Below are 16,739 nucleotides of genomic sequence, written 5' to 3' on the forward strand. Positions count from 1 at the left end.
AGCTTTAAAGCTTCATGAAGCTTCATCTCACCATCACTACCTTCAGGTTCACTTAGCTCAACAGTTATACGCTATATTAGCAATAATGATTATCTTCATCCTTCATTCTGAACCCTGTCAGAAATGTGTGAAACCCTGTGTTAGTGGCGTGTCCCTTAAGGCTTGACAGTAAAACGGCCCCTGTTATGATTGGTTATCATTGCATGTTTTGAAAACATTCATTTGTAATGAAATTCACATGAATATCATTTACAGACAAAGCATTATGAAATTATTCACTTAAATAATTTTATTAAGTTGCTGCTTCATGTTTCAACAAAAGTTTCTTCACAAACTGTACATTACATTATGCCTCATTTACAAAACAATCTGCAGTAAATTAAAACTTGAGTTATATAGTTAACTCATTTCATTTGCTATTCATAAGCAAATTGTTTACAAAAAAAAAAACATGTGACTTCGAGACACACGCATGCACACACACACACACACGCATCAAGAATCGGTGTACGAGTCTCAACAACAGTGACAATCAACAAAATATTCAGATAAACAGATCATCTTGGACCATCACAAAACAAGCTACTAAACAAATCACAAGATGAAAATACTAAGACATTGCATCTGCGTAATTTATTCATGCCGCAATGCATGCTGGGAGACATGGATGAGCTTTGATTGGTGGTTCCCATCATGCACTGCAACATTAGGCTTTATGTTTATTTCACCAGTGATGTCTGTGACACAAAGTAATTGTAGTCTGACTACAAGTAAAATGTAATGTAATCTAATTATAAGTACTATATATTTGGAATCTGATTATTAATCCAGATTACATGAACCAGTTCCTACCCCGGGTTTACATCCAACACTCAACACATTACATGGGGGTTTTGTAGAGGAAAGTTGAGTGTCACTTAGAGTGAAGACCATTCAAGACCACAGAGCAAAATCCTCAGTGTTAAAGTACACAGTTCAGAGTCTATATGAGCCCAATCTACAGAGAGGACAAAGTTACACTGGTATAGTGTCACTATATAGCAACGGATTTAAACACTCGGTTGGTCAGATGAGAGGAAGTTAATAACCACAGGAGGAGCTGATGATGTTTAAAGGAGGAGCTGTAACTATATATAATGCAGAGGAAGACTGACAGAAACAGAAAATGGCTGATAAGTGTGATCTGTGTCTGCTGGGACTGATCATTCTCTCTTCACTTCTCACAGGTAAAGAAATCTGTATTTTCTCTAAAGACATTTAGTGGAATTAGTCTGGAAAGAGTTCATTTGAACATGCTCAGTTTATTCTTGCACACATTCACGTTGTGATCTCAGAGTTGTGTATTGATACACACAGATCATACTGTATTATTCCTGATACTGGACATAGTGTCACTCAAACATCTGATGATGAAGAATTATCTTCATATTAAGAGTGTGTCAGTGATTTGAACAGCTCTCTGATAAAGACTAATAGTTTATTCTGGAGAGTGTGTTGTTTGCTTTAAGTCAGGAAAAATACTATGATTTAAAACTTCTGCTTTTTATGCTGGTGTGTTTTATGTTTCATTTATTAATTGTTTTATGGTGCTTAATTTAACCCCTTGTTTGGGTCTTAAATATAGACACCTTCTACCTTATTTTGTTTATTCTCAGGTTAGGTAAAGTCAGTCGAATTCGTTCTAAACAATAAGTATATAAATTTCCATACTTACAATTCAGTCGAAAGACTGCTCCGTGGTTTAGTTCAGCTCAATATTTGGTAAAACAGAGAGTTAAGGCAGGCGAGCTTCTTAATTTCAATTAAATGTAATTTTTTTATTAAATACAGGTTAACTAGTTTACATAAAAGGTACTTATATATAAAATAAAAATAAAAGCAAATCCAAACCAAATAATTTACAAGCTTCCATCTTCATGAGGCGCAATGGCAAGGCATCTAACACCGGAGAGGCCGTCCTTGGTGAAACAGCGTCTGACGTTGACATTCTTTACAATACTTTTTATAGTCCACACGCCCTCCACACCGATTCAGTCCTTTACAGACAATCTGTCCAATCCGAAGTGTTGAACTGTCCTCCGTTCTGGAAACCCCCTTCTAAACTCCATATATAAAGCTCTTTCCTTTGTTCTCCTTTGTTTGCTGCTCTGGACCCTCTGCCTTTCTCCTGCGTCTCATGCTCCTCATCAAACGGGTAATGCTTGCCATTTCTACTTTGCTAAGTTACATGCTTTTCACTACTTAATGTTACTTCTATCTATTGATTAAATGCTTTAACATGAGTACATTATTGTCGTTTCTTGCATGCATTATTACAATAAAAAGTTTATTACAAAAACAAGATGCAAAGTTTTTCTGAATACAACAGTTCAATAATAAAGACCTTTACAAAATCGTCTCCATTGTCTTTCTTAATAAATCAATTTCACAATAAAGGCTCTTACCAAACAAGTTGTACTGTCTTGTTCTTAATAAACCAGTTTCCAATAAAAGGACTTTTACAAAAACAAGTTGCATCGTCTCATTCTTAATAAACCATTTGTATTGTCTCTTCCTAATGAAACAGATTCCAATAAAAACCTCTTACAAAACAAGTTACAGTGTCTTTTCTTATACAACACTCTATTCTAATAGTTTATATAGTTAGTTAGTAACATACATAATTTATATATGAGAATCACAGATTAATACAGAATAAATTGCATCAATATTTCATTTCTAAAACTACATTGGTGATTAATATCATATCAGCCCATGTATATGAGGCATAATAAAAGAATAAATTGCATGTTTACTTAACATAATATATATCATAATGATCACTGAGATATACTGTGTTTCAGGAACCAGTGGAGTGGATCATGTGTTCATCAGTTCTGGTGAAAATGTCTCTCTGTCCTGTAATAAAGCTCTTTCTGACTGCAAATCAACTACATGGATCTACTTTGACAGAATCAGTGATTCAGGTTATTCATTAGTTGAACTGATTACTGGAGGGATAAAGAATAAAGACACAGAGAGACATGAGAAACTGAGTCTGGAGTCCGACTGCTCTCTGAACATCAAGAACGTCACAGTAGAAGATTATGGATTATATAGATGCAGACAATATGTAAATGCAGAGCAACAAGGACCTGATGCAACTGTTTATCTGAATGTTCTTCATGGTAAATTTATGATTATGTGATCAATTTAAAAAGGGCAGATTCTCCCTTTAAACTCAGATGATGATTGAAGAGTCTGTGATTTGTGTCTTGTGTTCAGTTTCAGTGTCTCCATCATCATCATCATCATCATCATCTTCATCATCACAGACTGAGATCAGTCCAGGCCGCTCTGTGACTATCTCCTGTCAGTTGTATTCAGTCGACTGTGATTATTTGGTCAGTTCTGAGGGACTTGAGCTGTTGTGGGTGAATCAGACTGGTGTTGATCTGAAGACAGACTCCAGATATCAGGTATTATTATCATCAGATCAATATCGCTGTATCATCACTCTGACTACAACACTCCTGAATGAAGATGACAACAGAGAGTGGAGATGTCATCTTACTCTGGGAAATCAACTCGAGACCTCAGTCAGATACACTGTCAAGTATTCAGGTGAGAAAACACTCTTTTCTGACAGATTTGTGAAAACTTCCACAGATTGGCTCTACTCTTTCTGATGGCTTCATACGTTTTGGAGTTGTAAAATATTAGTGGTCAAAGTCATAAACTGCATAACAATCCTTATAATTCCCAATATTGGCCTCCTACATGGGTCATACATGATATATTGCATAAATCAGACGAGTGTATTAAAGCCTAGTATGACCCATGTAGGAGGTCGGTTTTAGGAATTATAAGGCTTATGTCCTTCATTCAAGCTGAAGGTTTATTTGCAGAAGCTCAACTGTGTTTCACTCTCATATAAACCAGGAATAAATTAATAATAATAATAATAAATTATACAGTAACACATTAATACAGTTATACAGTAATACAGTACAGTCTCTTCTCAACTACTGCCACTGTAAACTGTGATGATGGAACACAAACTGCATATCATGATCGATATGAAAATATGATGTTAATGTCCTACAGATGGTGCTGAGAAGAAATCAAGCCGAACTACAGCGACTACTGAAGTCTGTGTGACTGCTGGATCATTATACAGAGGTACGACACGTTCATTTATACTGACAGCTTTATAATATTAAACTATCAGTCAGTCTGTAAATGCTTCATCAATAACGTCTCGGTTATGTATGGTAACCCTCGTTCCCTGAGTAGCAACTGCCTTCGAATGAATTAAAACGAGCCAATGAACATTGGCATGCAACATTTGCATTCCGCGTCCCGCCTCGCAGCGCGGGTATAAAGGCGGAAGCAAGCGCATACACAAATGGCTTTACGCTGAGGAGCCGAACGGTGTCCGATCCTCCGCGAAGGTACAGCAACCATGGCGACGGGACGAGACGTCTCCGTTCCCTACTCAGGGAACGAGGGTTACCATACGTAACCGAGACGTTCCCTTTCGTTCGGGAACTCCTACGTCTCATCGGAGGAGTTTCCAATGAATTGGGATGCACTAGGAATACACATGTGGACTAGCCCGTAGGGTAGTGAACACATGGAAGTCTCTGAGGTAGTCCCAGCCCGGAGGGTGGGAGCGTACTCAGCAGAGACGACAGAGCAGACTCTGTCGATGGGAAGACACTGGTTAACCCGGGGGGTAACCGTATCATGGAGGATGCTTTCCCGGCGGGAAGAACACTAACCGACGAATAGGTTCCACTTCAACGCATAGAGGCGCCTCGTAGAGGGGGCTCTAGCGGAAGCGATGGTGTCTACCACAGCCTGTGGTAGGCCACCTAGAACCTCCGCGTCCCGTCCAGGGACCACACATGGAGTTTCCAGAGGTCTGGACGCGGGTGCCATAGAGTGCTCCGTCTCTGAGAGAGAAGGTCTTTCCTCAGAGGAATCGGCCAAGGAGGGGCTGTATATGAATGGCTCGAAGCAACCTCAGATGCTTCTGACTCCAAAGGAGGAGATGGCGGGCGAGTCGCGACATACGACGGGAGCGTAGACCACCTTGGCGGTTGATGTACGCAACGGTCGCAGTGCTGTCCGTACAGACCAGTACATGCCTGTGACGAAGTAAGCCTCTGAGGCGGCACAAAGCTAAGCGTACTGCTTGCAATTCTAGGCAATTGATGTGCCAATGCAGTTGGAGCCCCGCCCACAGACCCGAAACTGCATGCCCGTTGTACGTGGCCCCCCAGCCGTTGGCAGAAGCATCTGTGAAAACCACAGCATGCCTGGACACCTGGACTAAGGGCACTCCGGCCCGTAGAAACGCAGGGTCTGACCAAGGACTGAAGGTTTGGCGACAGTGCGGGGTGATGTTCACCCGGAACATGCCGTTCTGCCACGCCCATCTTGGGACTCGATCGTGAAGCCAGCGCTGAAGCGGTCTCATATGGAGCAGACCGAGGGGCGTTACTGCGGCTGCCATATGCCCCAGGAGCCTCTGAAACTGTTTCAGTGGGACCGCTGACCTGCCTTGAAAGGACTTGAGGCAGTTGAGCACTGACTGGACGCGCTCCTCCGTGAGGCGCGCGGTCTGAGCGATCGAGTCCAACTCCATACCGAGAAAAGAGATCCTCTGCGTGGGGCAGAGTTTGCTCTTGTCCCAGTTGACCTGAAGCCCCAACAGACTGAGATGCCGAAGCACCATGTCCCTGTGTTCGCACAACAGATCCCGCGAGTGAGCTATTATGAGCCAGTCGTCGAGATTCTCTCATGGGAACAATGGCCGCCTCCGCGACTTTCGTGAAGACACGGGGTGACAGGGCCAGCCCGAAGGGAAGGACCTTGTACTGATATGCTCGACCCTCGGACGCAAACCGAAGAAACGGTCTGTGTCGAGGGAGGATCGAGACATGAAAGTACACGTCCTTCAGGTCGATCGCTGCAAACCAATCCCGGGGACGGATGCATTCGAAGATGCGTTTCTGCATGAGCATTTTGAACGGGAGCTTGTGCAGGGCCCGATTCAAAACTCACAGGTCCAGGATTGGCCGTAACCCACCGCCTTTCTTGGGTACAATGAAGTAAGGGCTGTAGAACCCAGACCTCATCTCGGCTGGAGGGCTGCCCCGAGGCGAAGGAAGGAGGGGAAACGAGGAGCGAGGCCCAGGGGCGTTGAGTCCTGGTTTCCGCACCTCCTTGCCCAGCGGGAGACGAGAGTGACGAGGCCGTAGCGGTGTCACTGCCATCTGAGCGCTGGGGCGAGAGGAATGAGAGCAGCGAGGCAACGTGGCGGCGCACACTGTCATTCTGACCCTCTTGGACGGGAGAGACTGGGAGTGGCGAGGCAATTGAGCGTCGTCCTTGACTGCCAGTCTCGACCATTTTCTTACCCAGCAAGAGACGAGAGTGACGAGGCCATAGCAGCGTCACTGCCATCTGAGCGCTGGGGCGAGGGGAATGAGAGCAGCGAGGCAACGTGGCGGCGCGCACTGTCATTCTGGCCCTCTTGGACGGGGAGACTGGGAGTAGCGAGGCAAATGAGCGTCGTCCTTGACTCGCCAGTCTCGACCGTGTGTGACCCAGAGGAGGTGGAACTGCTCTTATATTGAAAATTGTGGGTACCGCTGACTGGTTGACCAGCGGCGGAACAGAAATAAGATTCTCACCCAGCCCTCCTCCGGGGGAAGGAGTGGTGCCGATACGTGGGTCGCCCGTCTCAGGGTCGCTTCCCTCCCTCTTGCTGGGGGGGTAGACGAACTGCGAGCGGGCTGTTTTTTTTTTGGTTTTTTTTTATGCGCTTCTGGACCACCAGTGTGGACATCGTCTGACTGAGGGCCAGCACTGTAACTTTGTCACGGTCAGTCACTATGCGCAGCTCCACCTCGACTCAGAACTACCCTTGTGCACTGAGGCAGTCTGCAATTAACAAAGCCGCCTCACCACCAAGGGTAGTGAGAGAGGAAAAACTTTTATGCAGATTTTGGCATGTTTGGCTGCCATTATTACTTCCATACTGCAAGTTTTTCACACACATCCGGGCAGGCACGGGCAAGGCATTTAAGTGTTGCACAGCTTAAATGCAGAGTAGCCCGGGAAAGTGTGGCTGTCAAGTCTGAATCTGATTCAGCATGAGTACACACATCATTGTAGCGTTTATGGTAACAATCGTAATTAGGTCATATATGAAATATTAGCTCGAGCAGTAAGGAAATTTGGGGAAATATTAAAATCATAACTCAGTCATAATTCATAAATTTCACATATGCTATTACATTACCTGCTAATTATCAAAAATATTTCGTTCTATAACTGGTCTCTCATCAGTCATTCGACCAGCGAATGCTTTGATTATACCAGTTAAGAAGGAATATTTATATTATCAAACCTCAGACAAATTCTCTCCTGGCCGTGGATGCAAATTGCTGGGTTTATGAATTAAAATAAAGAGCTAGTAGCCAGATCTTATCGCAATTTCATTGACAATTACATTGGTGGGATTGTAACACAGAGTCAGTCAAAGTATAAAGGATTTATTTAATCAAAAATTACACACAAAGGATTATATGCATATAGGAAGTAATATAGGCTAATCTACGTACGTAAAATTACACAAGACCCACGAACGTTTAAACAAACAAACATAAAACATGACTTGATCAGAATGAAAATAGGAAGAAAGTGAGGGAAAAAGTATGGTAATTTACAAACAGAACCTTTTAAGAGACAACTGTGAAAGCCGCTTCGAGAGAGATCATTTGATACTTGCGATTCTGTTCCTTTGTCTGTGTGAAGCTGGCTTCGGGACCACGTGCGTATCTTGGCTGGACCGTGTCTCATCGATTTGTAGGCTTGCGTTTCGCGTGAAGTTCTTAAAAGTTTACTGAATGTAACATTACCGAGAGGTACGGAGGTCTCTTCCCGGTGCGGGAAGGGCGAGAAAACTTGGTTACAGGACGAGACTGGATTTTTACATCCGCGGTTCGTTTGGATGAAGGCCTTGTGCCTTCTCTCGCTCCGCTGCTCGTGTTGCAGGGAGGGGTGAGAGTGCAGAGTTCAGAGTTCGGAGTCACGAGGGTGAGAGTGCATGAGAGCAGAGAGAGAGAGACGTCTGCTTGTGTTGTGGTTTTAAAGCAGCGCGGGGTAACGCCCTGTTTGATGACGGGACCCAATAAAATCTTTCGGTTCTGAGGCGGGAGCGTTTCATTGTTTGTGAAGGAACGCCTCTTCTGATCGTACACAGAAAAATGCATTAAAACTTTAATACCACATTATGTCTAGGAATAAACATTTGTGCGGAATATAGTTTCTATTTCTGTATCAGGAAGCTCATTACGATCAGTAGGATATCACACCCGACATTAATATCAGTTAATGAAACAGATACATCTCAAATGTATCAACACACGTGTCCATTACATCTGCAGAAGGGCATAAATATCTCAATTTATCCCATCACATCCCATAAACAAGAAAACTACATAAAAACATTTTGATAATGATTCATGCGTGTGTGTAACTTGTGTTTTAGGAGTTTCAGAGTGGTTTGGTGTGTGTGTGATTCAGAGCGGGTTTTCTGTTGAGATCGGAATGTCAGTAATGTCTTTGAAGCTCCCACTGTGGAAAGGGGGAAGTGAGTCGTAAAAGGGGGTTCAGTTACAGACTTTGCCAAGTCTGTGGGAATTAGAAAGTGTTTTCACTTTTAATTAGTATATAAATTAAAAGTCCATTTTTACCCATCGAGCCATAGTCGCTACACCATTCTAGTGGGAACTCAGCATCAGCTTCATTTCCAGAGTATAACAGCCCTCTCTCCGATGTAACGATCGACATCTGATCCTCCCCTGGAGCCCCGAATGAAATGCTTGGTCCCTCATGAGAAGGACCAGAATACCATCCGAAGCTGCCAGGCATGCAAGACAGTGAACATGGCCATCGCTGACACACGGCACGCTGAGGGCTAAAGCCTTCATGAAAAAGGCAAAACGAATAACGTGCCAATGTGGTCATGCTCTCATGAAAGAGCATAAACCACCCACGAACGCAGTCTCAGCATGGTTGCGATGCGCTAGAGGAGTGAGTGGTACACTCACTGTAATCCTCAGATCACCAGAAGAGAAAGTAGATCGGGGAATAAGCAAAGGGACTCCACCTCGTTGAGGCACACGAGTCTCGACCACGCATCTAGAGTGCCGAACGACGCGCGCTGGGTTGCCGTGACAACCCGTGCTGTCAGCCGGCAGCTCGACGGCACACGGCACGCTGAGCGGCTCAAGCCTTTACGAGAAAGGAGAGATGAACAACGTGCCGACGTGGTCATGCTCTCATGAGAGAACATGAACCACCCACGAACGCAGTCTCAACACGCTAATTAGCCCAGGCATGTGAAACAGTGATTGTGGCCGTCAAATGAGGACAGGAAACGACCGCATCCAGAAACACACGGGTGAAACGTCATCCTGAAAAGGATGCGATCTTCACTCGTGTTACTCTTTCAGAAAACGCTCTCTTAGTGTGCTGAAGCACGCAGGGATCAACGCGGCAACGCAGCGGGGAAACTGCAAACCCACTGTGTGCACACAACCAGATACCAGCAGTGACAACAGCTCTTTGAAAGAAGCAGATCGCTCATGAAGTGACAGTTGATATCCGGGAGATCGCGAAGATCACTGCCGCACCGTAACACCAACACAGAGAGGTCTCGAAACAGAAGACTCGTTGAGCTCACGGAAAACACTATCCAAACGCTCATTCACTCAGAGGACACAACCGGTCGGCTCCGAACCAGAAAGCAATTTGTGTATGCGCTTGCTTCCGCCTTTATACCCGCGCTGCGAGGCGGGACGCGGAATGAAAATGTTGCATGCCAATGTTCATTGGCTCGTTTTAATTCACTCGAAGGCAGTTGGTCTCCCTAGCGTGATCCCAATTCGTTGGAAACTCCTCCGACGAGACGTAGGATTTCCCGAACGAAAGGGAACTGTTGATACCCTTGACTTCAGTCATGTACAGTTTCTCTTCTTCCTCTCATGTTTCCTGCAGTGATTGTGATTATTGTTGAGATCGCAGTGTTTGCTGCTCCTACTGTGATTCTTCTTCAGATCATCTGTGCAAGAAGAGCTGGTGAGTTTTGAGCCGCACACAATCTGATGATTCACACTCATCTGATCTGGAACAATCTGCAATCATGATAAAAACACATACGAGAGGTCAGTCAATGCTTTTATTTTGCAGGGAGGAAGGACTCGAAGCACCCAGAGGAAATAGAGATGCCGACAATATTAGAATAAAATACTGATGAGTTTAGAGCCAATCTGCAGCAATATTTACAATAGCAAAAACTTACAGAGGATTGTTCATTGTTTTATTTTCTTCTTCTCAGAAAACAGAGAAAAAACTTTGAGCACTTATAGTGACATAATCAAGATTAAAATGTGTTTTTTTACATATAAAAAGCCAGATTTATTTTCATTTATATGGATTTTATGGATATATTTGCCTACAGTGTTGAAAGTCATTTTCTTGTGCTTCATATGTAAACTGCTTTAAATATAATATTAATACAGTAATGGACAGACTCAGACTGTATAATCTCTCTCTGTTCTGTGTGATGGAGCTGATTTGAGGATTCTTGGATCTTGTCTGTTCATTCCTGTTTTTTAGCATCTTTTTTCATTTTGAATGATTGCTACTAATTTTCTTAATAAAACCTCTGCAGTTGTGTTTAATAAGTCTCCTTTCCTGAGATGTTTGTTCCCCTTCATGAGCTCGTAATGTATCATAATATAGAATAGTAAGTGTGAGTATTAATGGGTCGAGTGTTGATGAAATATATGTGTTTTCAGCCGTTTCTTGAAGATGGCTAAAGCCTCATCAGCTCAGGTTGAGTTCGGCAGGTCGTTCCTCCAGCAGGAACAGTCCAGGTGAAGGTCTGTGAAAGTGATTCTGTGTCTCTTTGAGATGATGCACCACAAGACACCGTTCACTTGCAGAGCACAAGCTTCTGGAGACACATCGGTCTGGAGTAGTGAGTTTAGGTATAGAGGAGCAGAGCCAGTGGTTGATCTGTAGGAAAACATCAGGGCCTTGAATCTGGTGTGAGCAGCTGTTGGAAACCAGTGCAGGTTTATGAGGAGAGGAGTGACGTGCGTCTCTTCGGCTCGATAAACACTCTTGCTGCAGCATCTGGATCAGTTGCAGAGGTTTGACAGTGATGCTGGAAGGAGAGAGCAATTGTCCAGTCTGGAGAGAACAAGCACTTGGACAAGCAGTTGTGAAGCTCCGATAGGAAGGGCCTGATCCTCCTAATGTTGTATAAGGCTAATCTGCAGTTCTAGCACTGTGGTCTGTGAAGTTCAACTGATCGATATAGCTGAATGGAGAAGTTGTGATGAAGTGTTGGGTTGGCCGAGACCAGGAGCAGTTCTGTCTCAGCAAGGTTTAGTTGAAGGTCCTTCATCCAGCAAGAAATGTCTGTTAGGCGAGCAGTGCAAGAAAGAAGAAATTAGATTTCTGATTGGCTACAGCAGTCAGATGACATCACAGGTGCCCTGATAGGCCCAAAATAATTATTTTCTTTTCTTTTAATCCTCCCTTGTCTGACTTATGCTACGCTAAGCAGTGCCTGAACTTTGTATTTTGAGTACTTCTTGCGTTGTTTTTGCCTCTTCATGATGACTTGCTTGCTGTATTCTTCATCAGGTCTTTTGTCTTAAGAAAGCTGTTTATCTGTCTGTGCATGCATGTGTGTGTGTGTTTGTGTGTGTGTGGATTTACCCTGCATGCTGTGTTTTTAAGAAAAAGTGTCACACAGATGGCTAGTTGGGTTAAAAAGTGCATCACGTCATGGAAATACTCCACTACACCTGATAAAAAAAATAAAATAAAAAATAAATATATATATATATATATATATATATATATATATATATATATATATATATATATAAATGCAACCAACAACAACAACCAACTGACCAATGAACATATGACCAACTACCTCTCATTTAAATGAACCAAAAGTGCTCTTTCTGCCCTCCTTACAGGAGACAAACTGTTCAGCAATCTTTTTTCTGTTTACCCTGTCCAGCTTGTCTTTATGTACATGGCACACAGCAACACTGTTGAGGCGGGTTTGGCTCATGGTGCTGCGTAGCCATGTTTTCAGCCTCCGGAGGCTGCTGAAACTCCTTTCTGACTCTGCTGATGACACAGGCACAACTAGGAGGAGTCGGGCAACTTGGTCAAAGAGACCACGGACCTCTGGGGTCATCCCTTGAAGAACAGCAACAATTTCAGTACTAGACTGGAAGCTGTACTTCATTCTGAACAATGCAAGCTGAACTAATTAACATTAGTCTAAAAGACAAAATATAATACCGAAATTCTTGACATGTCAACAAAACATAAACAAAATATCTTCCCAAACACATATCAAGCTTATTTAAAAACCTCGAAAGCATAAACACTAATTCAAAGTACCTGGAAAAGGGAGATGTAAATAACCATAACCATAAGTTCTCGCCTCCTCAGCACGAGCTGACCGATAAATCTAACACACCAAGAGAGGTGGGACTTAAGGGAGAACAGCCAATTATCAGCCGGTCACACTCAAAGCCGGTGTCATGTTTGAGAGGGAGGGGGAGAGGAGGCAGCCGCAGCGAGCGCAGACACAGAGCGACCAGAGAAACGGAGGAGCGACTGTAGTCAGGCGTTTGTGCAAAACTGCTGAAAAAGTGCGGGTGTTGAACCCTCTCACCGGGAAAAGTGAGAAATCCCCCATGGGTGCGACGCCCCTGCATGTGTAGAAACACTCCCTGAGACAGATTAATCTCTTCTTTAGAGACACTCATGTAGTGTGTGCATATACTTTTTGTTTGACCAAACTGGAACTGATGCTAATAATTACTTTTAAAATACTTTAAAAACTGTTTCATAATTCAGGAGGCATGGATAGTGGATAACTTTTAAGTAACAGAACAATTTTATCACTAATAATATAATGATTTTATTTCTAGAATTTAACGGCATGCAGGAAACTGCTAAAATAAGGAAGTGAAACTAACAGTAATGCTCTCGTGTGCAAAAGAATATCCTTGTGTTCAGAGTAGATGTGTGTTGAGCCAGTGCGGTTCACAATATGCACATGTTTCACACACATGTAAAGACACTTAACTGTGGTATAGTGTCAATAAATATCAACTTTAGCATGATTTACACACTCAGATTGTCAGGAGTGTGACAGCGCCAACGTGTATTACATTGTTCATGATACTTTAACATATACACATGTAGCGCCCTCTCCCTTAGATTTAAGCGGGAGGGGTCCTGGGTTAGTTTATTATTAGATCTCTCTAAGTAACCTCTGAATATTATTAACTTTATTTCAATAAACCCTTATCTCAATATTGGTGTGCTTATGAACAGACTAAAATAACCACAAAGTCTTGTAAGTGAAATAGAAACATTAAGTAGTTTTAAATAAAATAGTAAAACTCAAATAGCAATTGAAAATAAAATAAAAGTCAAGACCACAGACACATACACTGTGAATAGTTCAGGTGAGAAAACAGACAAAACTTTCAGAGATTAATTTTGACTCTGGCTTCATACATACTGTCATTGTGAAATAGTTCTGATCTAAGCCATTCAATTTCTTATTTGGCAAAATTCCATTGCCAGATGATGAGAATCTTTATAATAAATAGATTTCTCTGTACAGCGAGGTGTCTGTGGGCTGTGCTCTTAGTGTGACATTACATGATTTCCGTAGTGTTTTCATAGCTGTGATCTCACTGTTGAGGTCTGGAAACATGTTACTGCTGAGTGAGTGAACTCACAGTTTGATCACAATAGAGCCGTGATCATCTCTGAACCCAGTTGATGAATTTAAAGACGGCCCTTCTGCTGGTTCTGGCATCGGTCCAGAGAGTTGGCGATCTGTCTGATCTGCTCTTTCAGTGGACGCATCGTGCCTCGAGTTTGGGCCTAATCTCCAGTCATCCTACCACCTGCCCTCTAGACCCCATCCCCTCACACCTTCTACAAGCCGTCTCTCCCACACTTCTACCAGCACTCACACACATCATCAACTCATCCCTCCATACTGGCATTTCCCCTACAGCATTCAAGCAGGCTCGGGTAACTCCACTGCTTTAAAAAAAACAACACTAAACACATCACTCAGAGAGAGTTACAGATCTGTCTCTCTGCTACCATTCATAGCGAAAACACTTGAACGAGTTTCTTTCAACCAAGTATAATCTTTCCTGTCTCAGAACAACCAGCTGGATGTCAACCAATCTGGCTTCAAGAAAGGGCATTCAACCGAGACGGCATTACTGTCGGTCACAGAAGCCCTGCGGATCGCGAAGGCTGCTTCCAAATCATCAGTTCTCATTCTCCTGGATCTGCTGCCTTCAACACTGTGAATCATCAGATCCTTCTGTCCTCCCTCTCATCCCTGAGTATCACAGGTACTCCTCTCCACTGGTTTGAGTCCTATCTCACAGGTAGATCCTTCAGGGTCGCATGGAGAGGCGAGGTATCCAGAGCACATCAGCTGACCACAGGGTTCCCCAGGGTTCAGTGCTTGGACCCCTCCTCTTCTCCATCTACACCACATCACTGGGACCAATCATACATGGTTTCTCTTACCATTGCTATGCTGATGACACACAGCTCTTTCTCGCATTTTAACCAGATGATAAGCTAAAAAATCACTCTCCAGAACATTCTCATTCACGGTTCCTTGCTGGTGGAATGATCTCCCCACCCTCATCCGGAATGCAGAATCCCTGACAACATTCAAAAGACAGCTGAAAACTCATCTCTTCCGTGAGCAAAATAATTATTTTCTTTTCCTTTAATCCTCCCTTGTCTGACTTACAGTATGCTACTCTAAGCAGTGCCTGAACTTTGTATTTTGAGCACTTCTTGCGTTGTTTTTGCCTCTTCATGATGACTTGTGCTTTTCTTTATTCCTCATTTGTAAGTCGCTTTGGACAAAGGCATCTGCTAAATGACTAAATGTAAATGATTGGCTCGCCATGTCCAAACAACAGACAGAGCATCCACAGCAGGGACAGATCAGGATTCAATAGGGCAATGACTCAGATGACATAAGAAATAGAAAAAAAAGCAAGAAAAACAAAAAACCCGGCCTTGCAGAAACAAAGCCACAAATAATCATTATTCAGCTTTTCAATAAACTGTTTAAATTAAATAAATTGTCAGTTTCATCATGTTTTATTTGGCCTTAATCCAGATAGTTTCATTCTTCTTTCATGTGTATTTCTAACTTTTCCCGTTCATCTCGATCTCTCTTTCCGTCGGCTTCTATTACCCTTAAAGCGTGACTTCTGAGGATATTTTTCTCTAAAATAATCTATTTTAAACATTACGTAACATTGCCTCCTAAAAGAATGACAGGTGACAGGTGAGCTGGAGTTGAGCCGAGCTTCCGCTCTACCAAATATCTCCCGGGGGAAAGGTTTCGCTTATATAGTCACTCGTCTTACTATTGAGTCAGAGGAGGAAAAGAGCTCTTTTGATGAGGCACAGAATGTTTTATGTTTATTGCTACAGAACACATCGGTTTCAATACAACACTTAAACAAACATTCTCGAGGTTCTCCGCTGGCCGCCGAGGGAACTCTGAGCGAGAACACACTCTCTTTGTCGCTGGTCCTCCGTCGTTCACAGACCGACGTTCACAGTCTTTTCCTCCTGGCACGAACATCAGGAATGCTGCGTCTTTTTATCTGCCGGGCGTCCTTCTTGATGAGGGGCCATCTGCGCACAGTAGCAGGACTTCTTGTGCGGCCTCTGCAGAAGCAGCGGTTCGGGGCAATTCCTTGGGCGACCTTTTTAGGAGTTGCACAGTTTACGGAAGGACTCTGGGTCCGGCCCTCCTCATCCAGGGACCTCAGTAGTCGAGTCTGGAAGACCTGCAGGACTGCCATCGTGTGGAGAGCAGATGCTGCATGTCCCGGGTATATGAGGATGTTTCATCACTCAAAATCAGGTGTGGTGATCTCTGTCCATTTCTGCTCATAGTTTAAAGTTTTATTAATTCCCTTGGGGCAATTAGTTCTGGCTACATTGTTGGTTCACATACATAGACAACACAATACATTTAAATACTAGGCACAAAGGTATATAGTGCAAAGGATGTCCCCTATTATTTTATGTGCTGTCTTCAACACTTCAACACTTAACAGTCTTGTGGATGATTATTGTTCTTCATGAACAGTGAAAAGGACAAAATGATTATCAACATTTCATGAACACAGTAATTCATGTTTTCTGCATTCATTCATTCATTCATTTGCCAGACATTGAAGGAATGTTTATTTTTTGTTATGCTATATTGCTTCATTTTACCTTGTGATTCTTTAATTCAGGAAAATAGACAGTAGCAAACTAACTATAGCAAATGATTTCTAACATATGCTCAGTGTGTCACAATTAAAGGGCTCACGACATGGATTATTTTTATTTATTTTGTATGTTTCTTGAGCTTGTGATGTTGCGCCTGATACAGAGGCTTTGAAGCTTGTGTCGAGAACGTCAGGTTCTTCCAGTCGGATCTCCGTATCCAGGCTTGTGTTGTTTTAGTGAAGGGACATTTGAAGCCTCGTTTGATTGCAGTGCTTCGAGAAGAGTTTGGACTCGGCCTGAAGACACTGGAAGAAATATTGTTTTTAAACTTCTCTCTGTCCAGT

At 43.1% G+C, this 16,739-nt stretch overlaps 1 protein-coding gene across 1 annotated transcript; it reads left to right on the forward strand.

The window, feature by feature from the left end:
• Positions 1–901: 901 nt before the first annotated feature.
• LOC311089375 (uncharacterized protein) lies at positions 902–10,739 on the forward strand. The gene is made up of 6 exons (XM_084124031.1): positions 902–1,226; positions 2,844–3,167; positions 3,265–3,603; positions 4,087–4,161; positions 10,057–10,137; positions 10,249–10,739. The coding sequence occupies exons 1-6, from the start codon at positions 1,166–1,168 to the stop codon at positions 10,302–10,304; spliced, it is 936 nt and encodes a 311-aa protein (XP_083980157.1). The 5' UTR covers positions 902–1,165; the 3' UTR covers positions 10,305–10,739.
• The last annotated feature ends 6,000 nt before the right edge of the window (positions 10,740–16,739 follow it).

This window comes from Abramis brama (assembly GCF_963993115.1).
Source record: "Abramis brama genome assembly, chromosome: 1".
Lineage (NCBI taxonomy): Eukaryota > Metazoa > Chordata > Actinopteri > Cypriniformes > Leuciscidae > Abramis > Abramis brama.

Bases quoted from the DNA above. Each gene is read 5' to 3' on its own strand.
- LOC311089375 (XM_084124031.1), top strand. From the start codon at position 1,166: ATGGCTGATAAGTGTGATCTGTGTCTGCTGGGACTGATCATTCTCTCT. The intron at 4,162-10,056 runs GTACGACACGTT...TGTTTCCTGCAG, and splicing joins TGCTGGATCATTATACAGAG to TGATTGTGATTATTGTTGAG. The intron at 10,138-10,248 runs GTGAGTTTTGAG...TTTATTTTGCAG, and splicing joins CATCTGTGCAAGAAGAGCTG to GGAGGAAGGACTCGAAGCAC.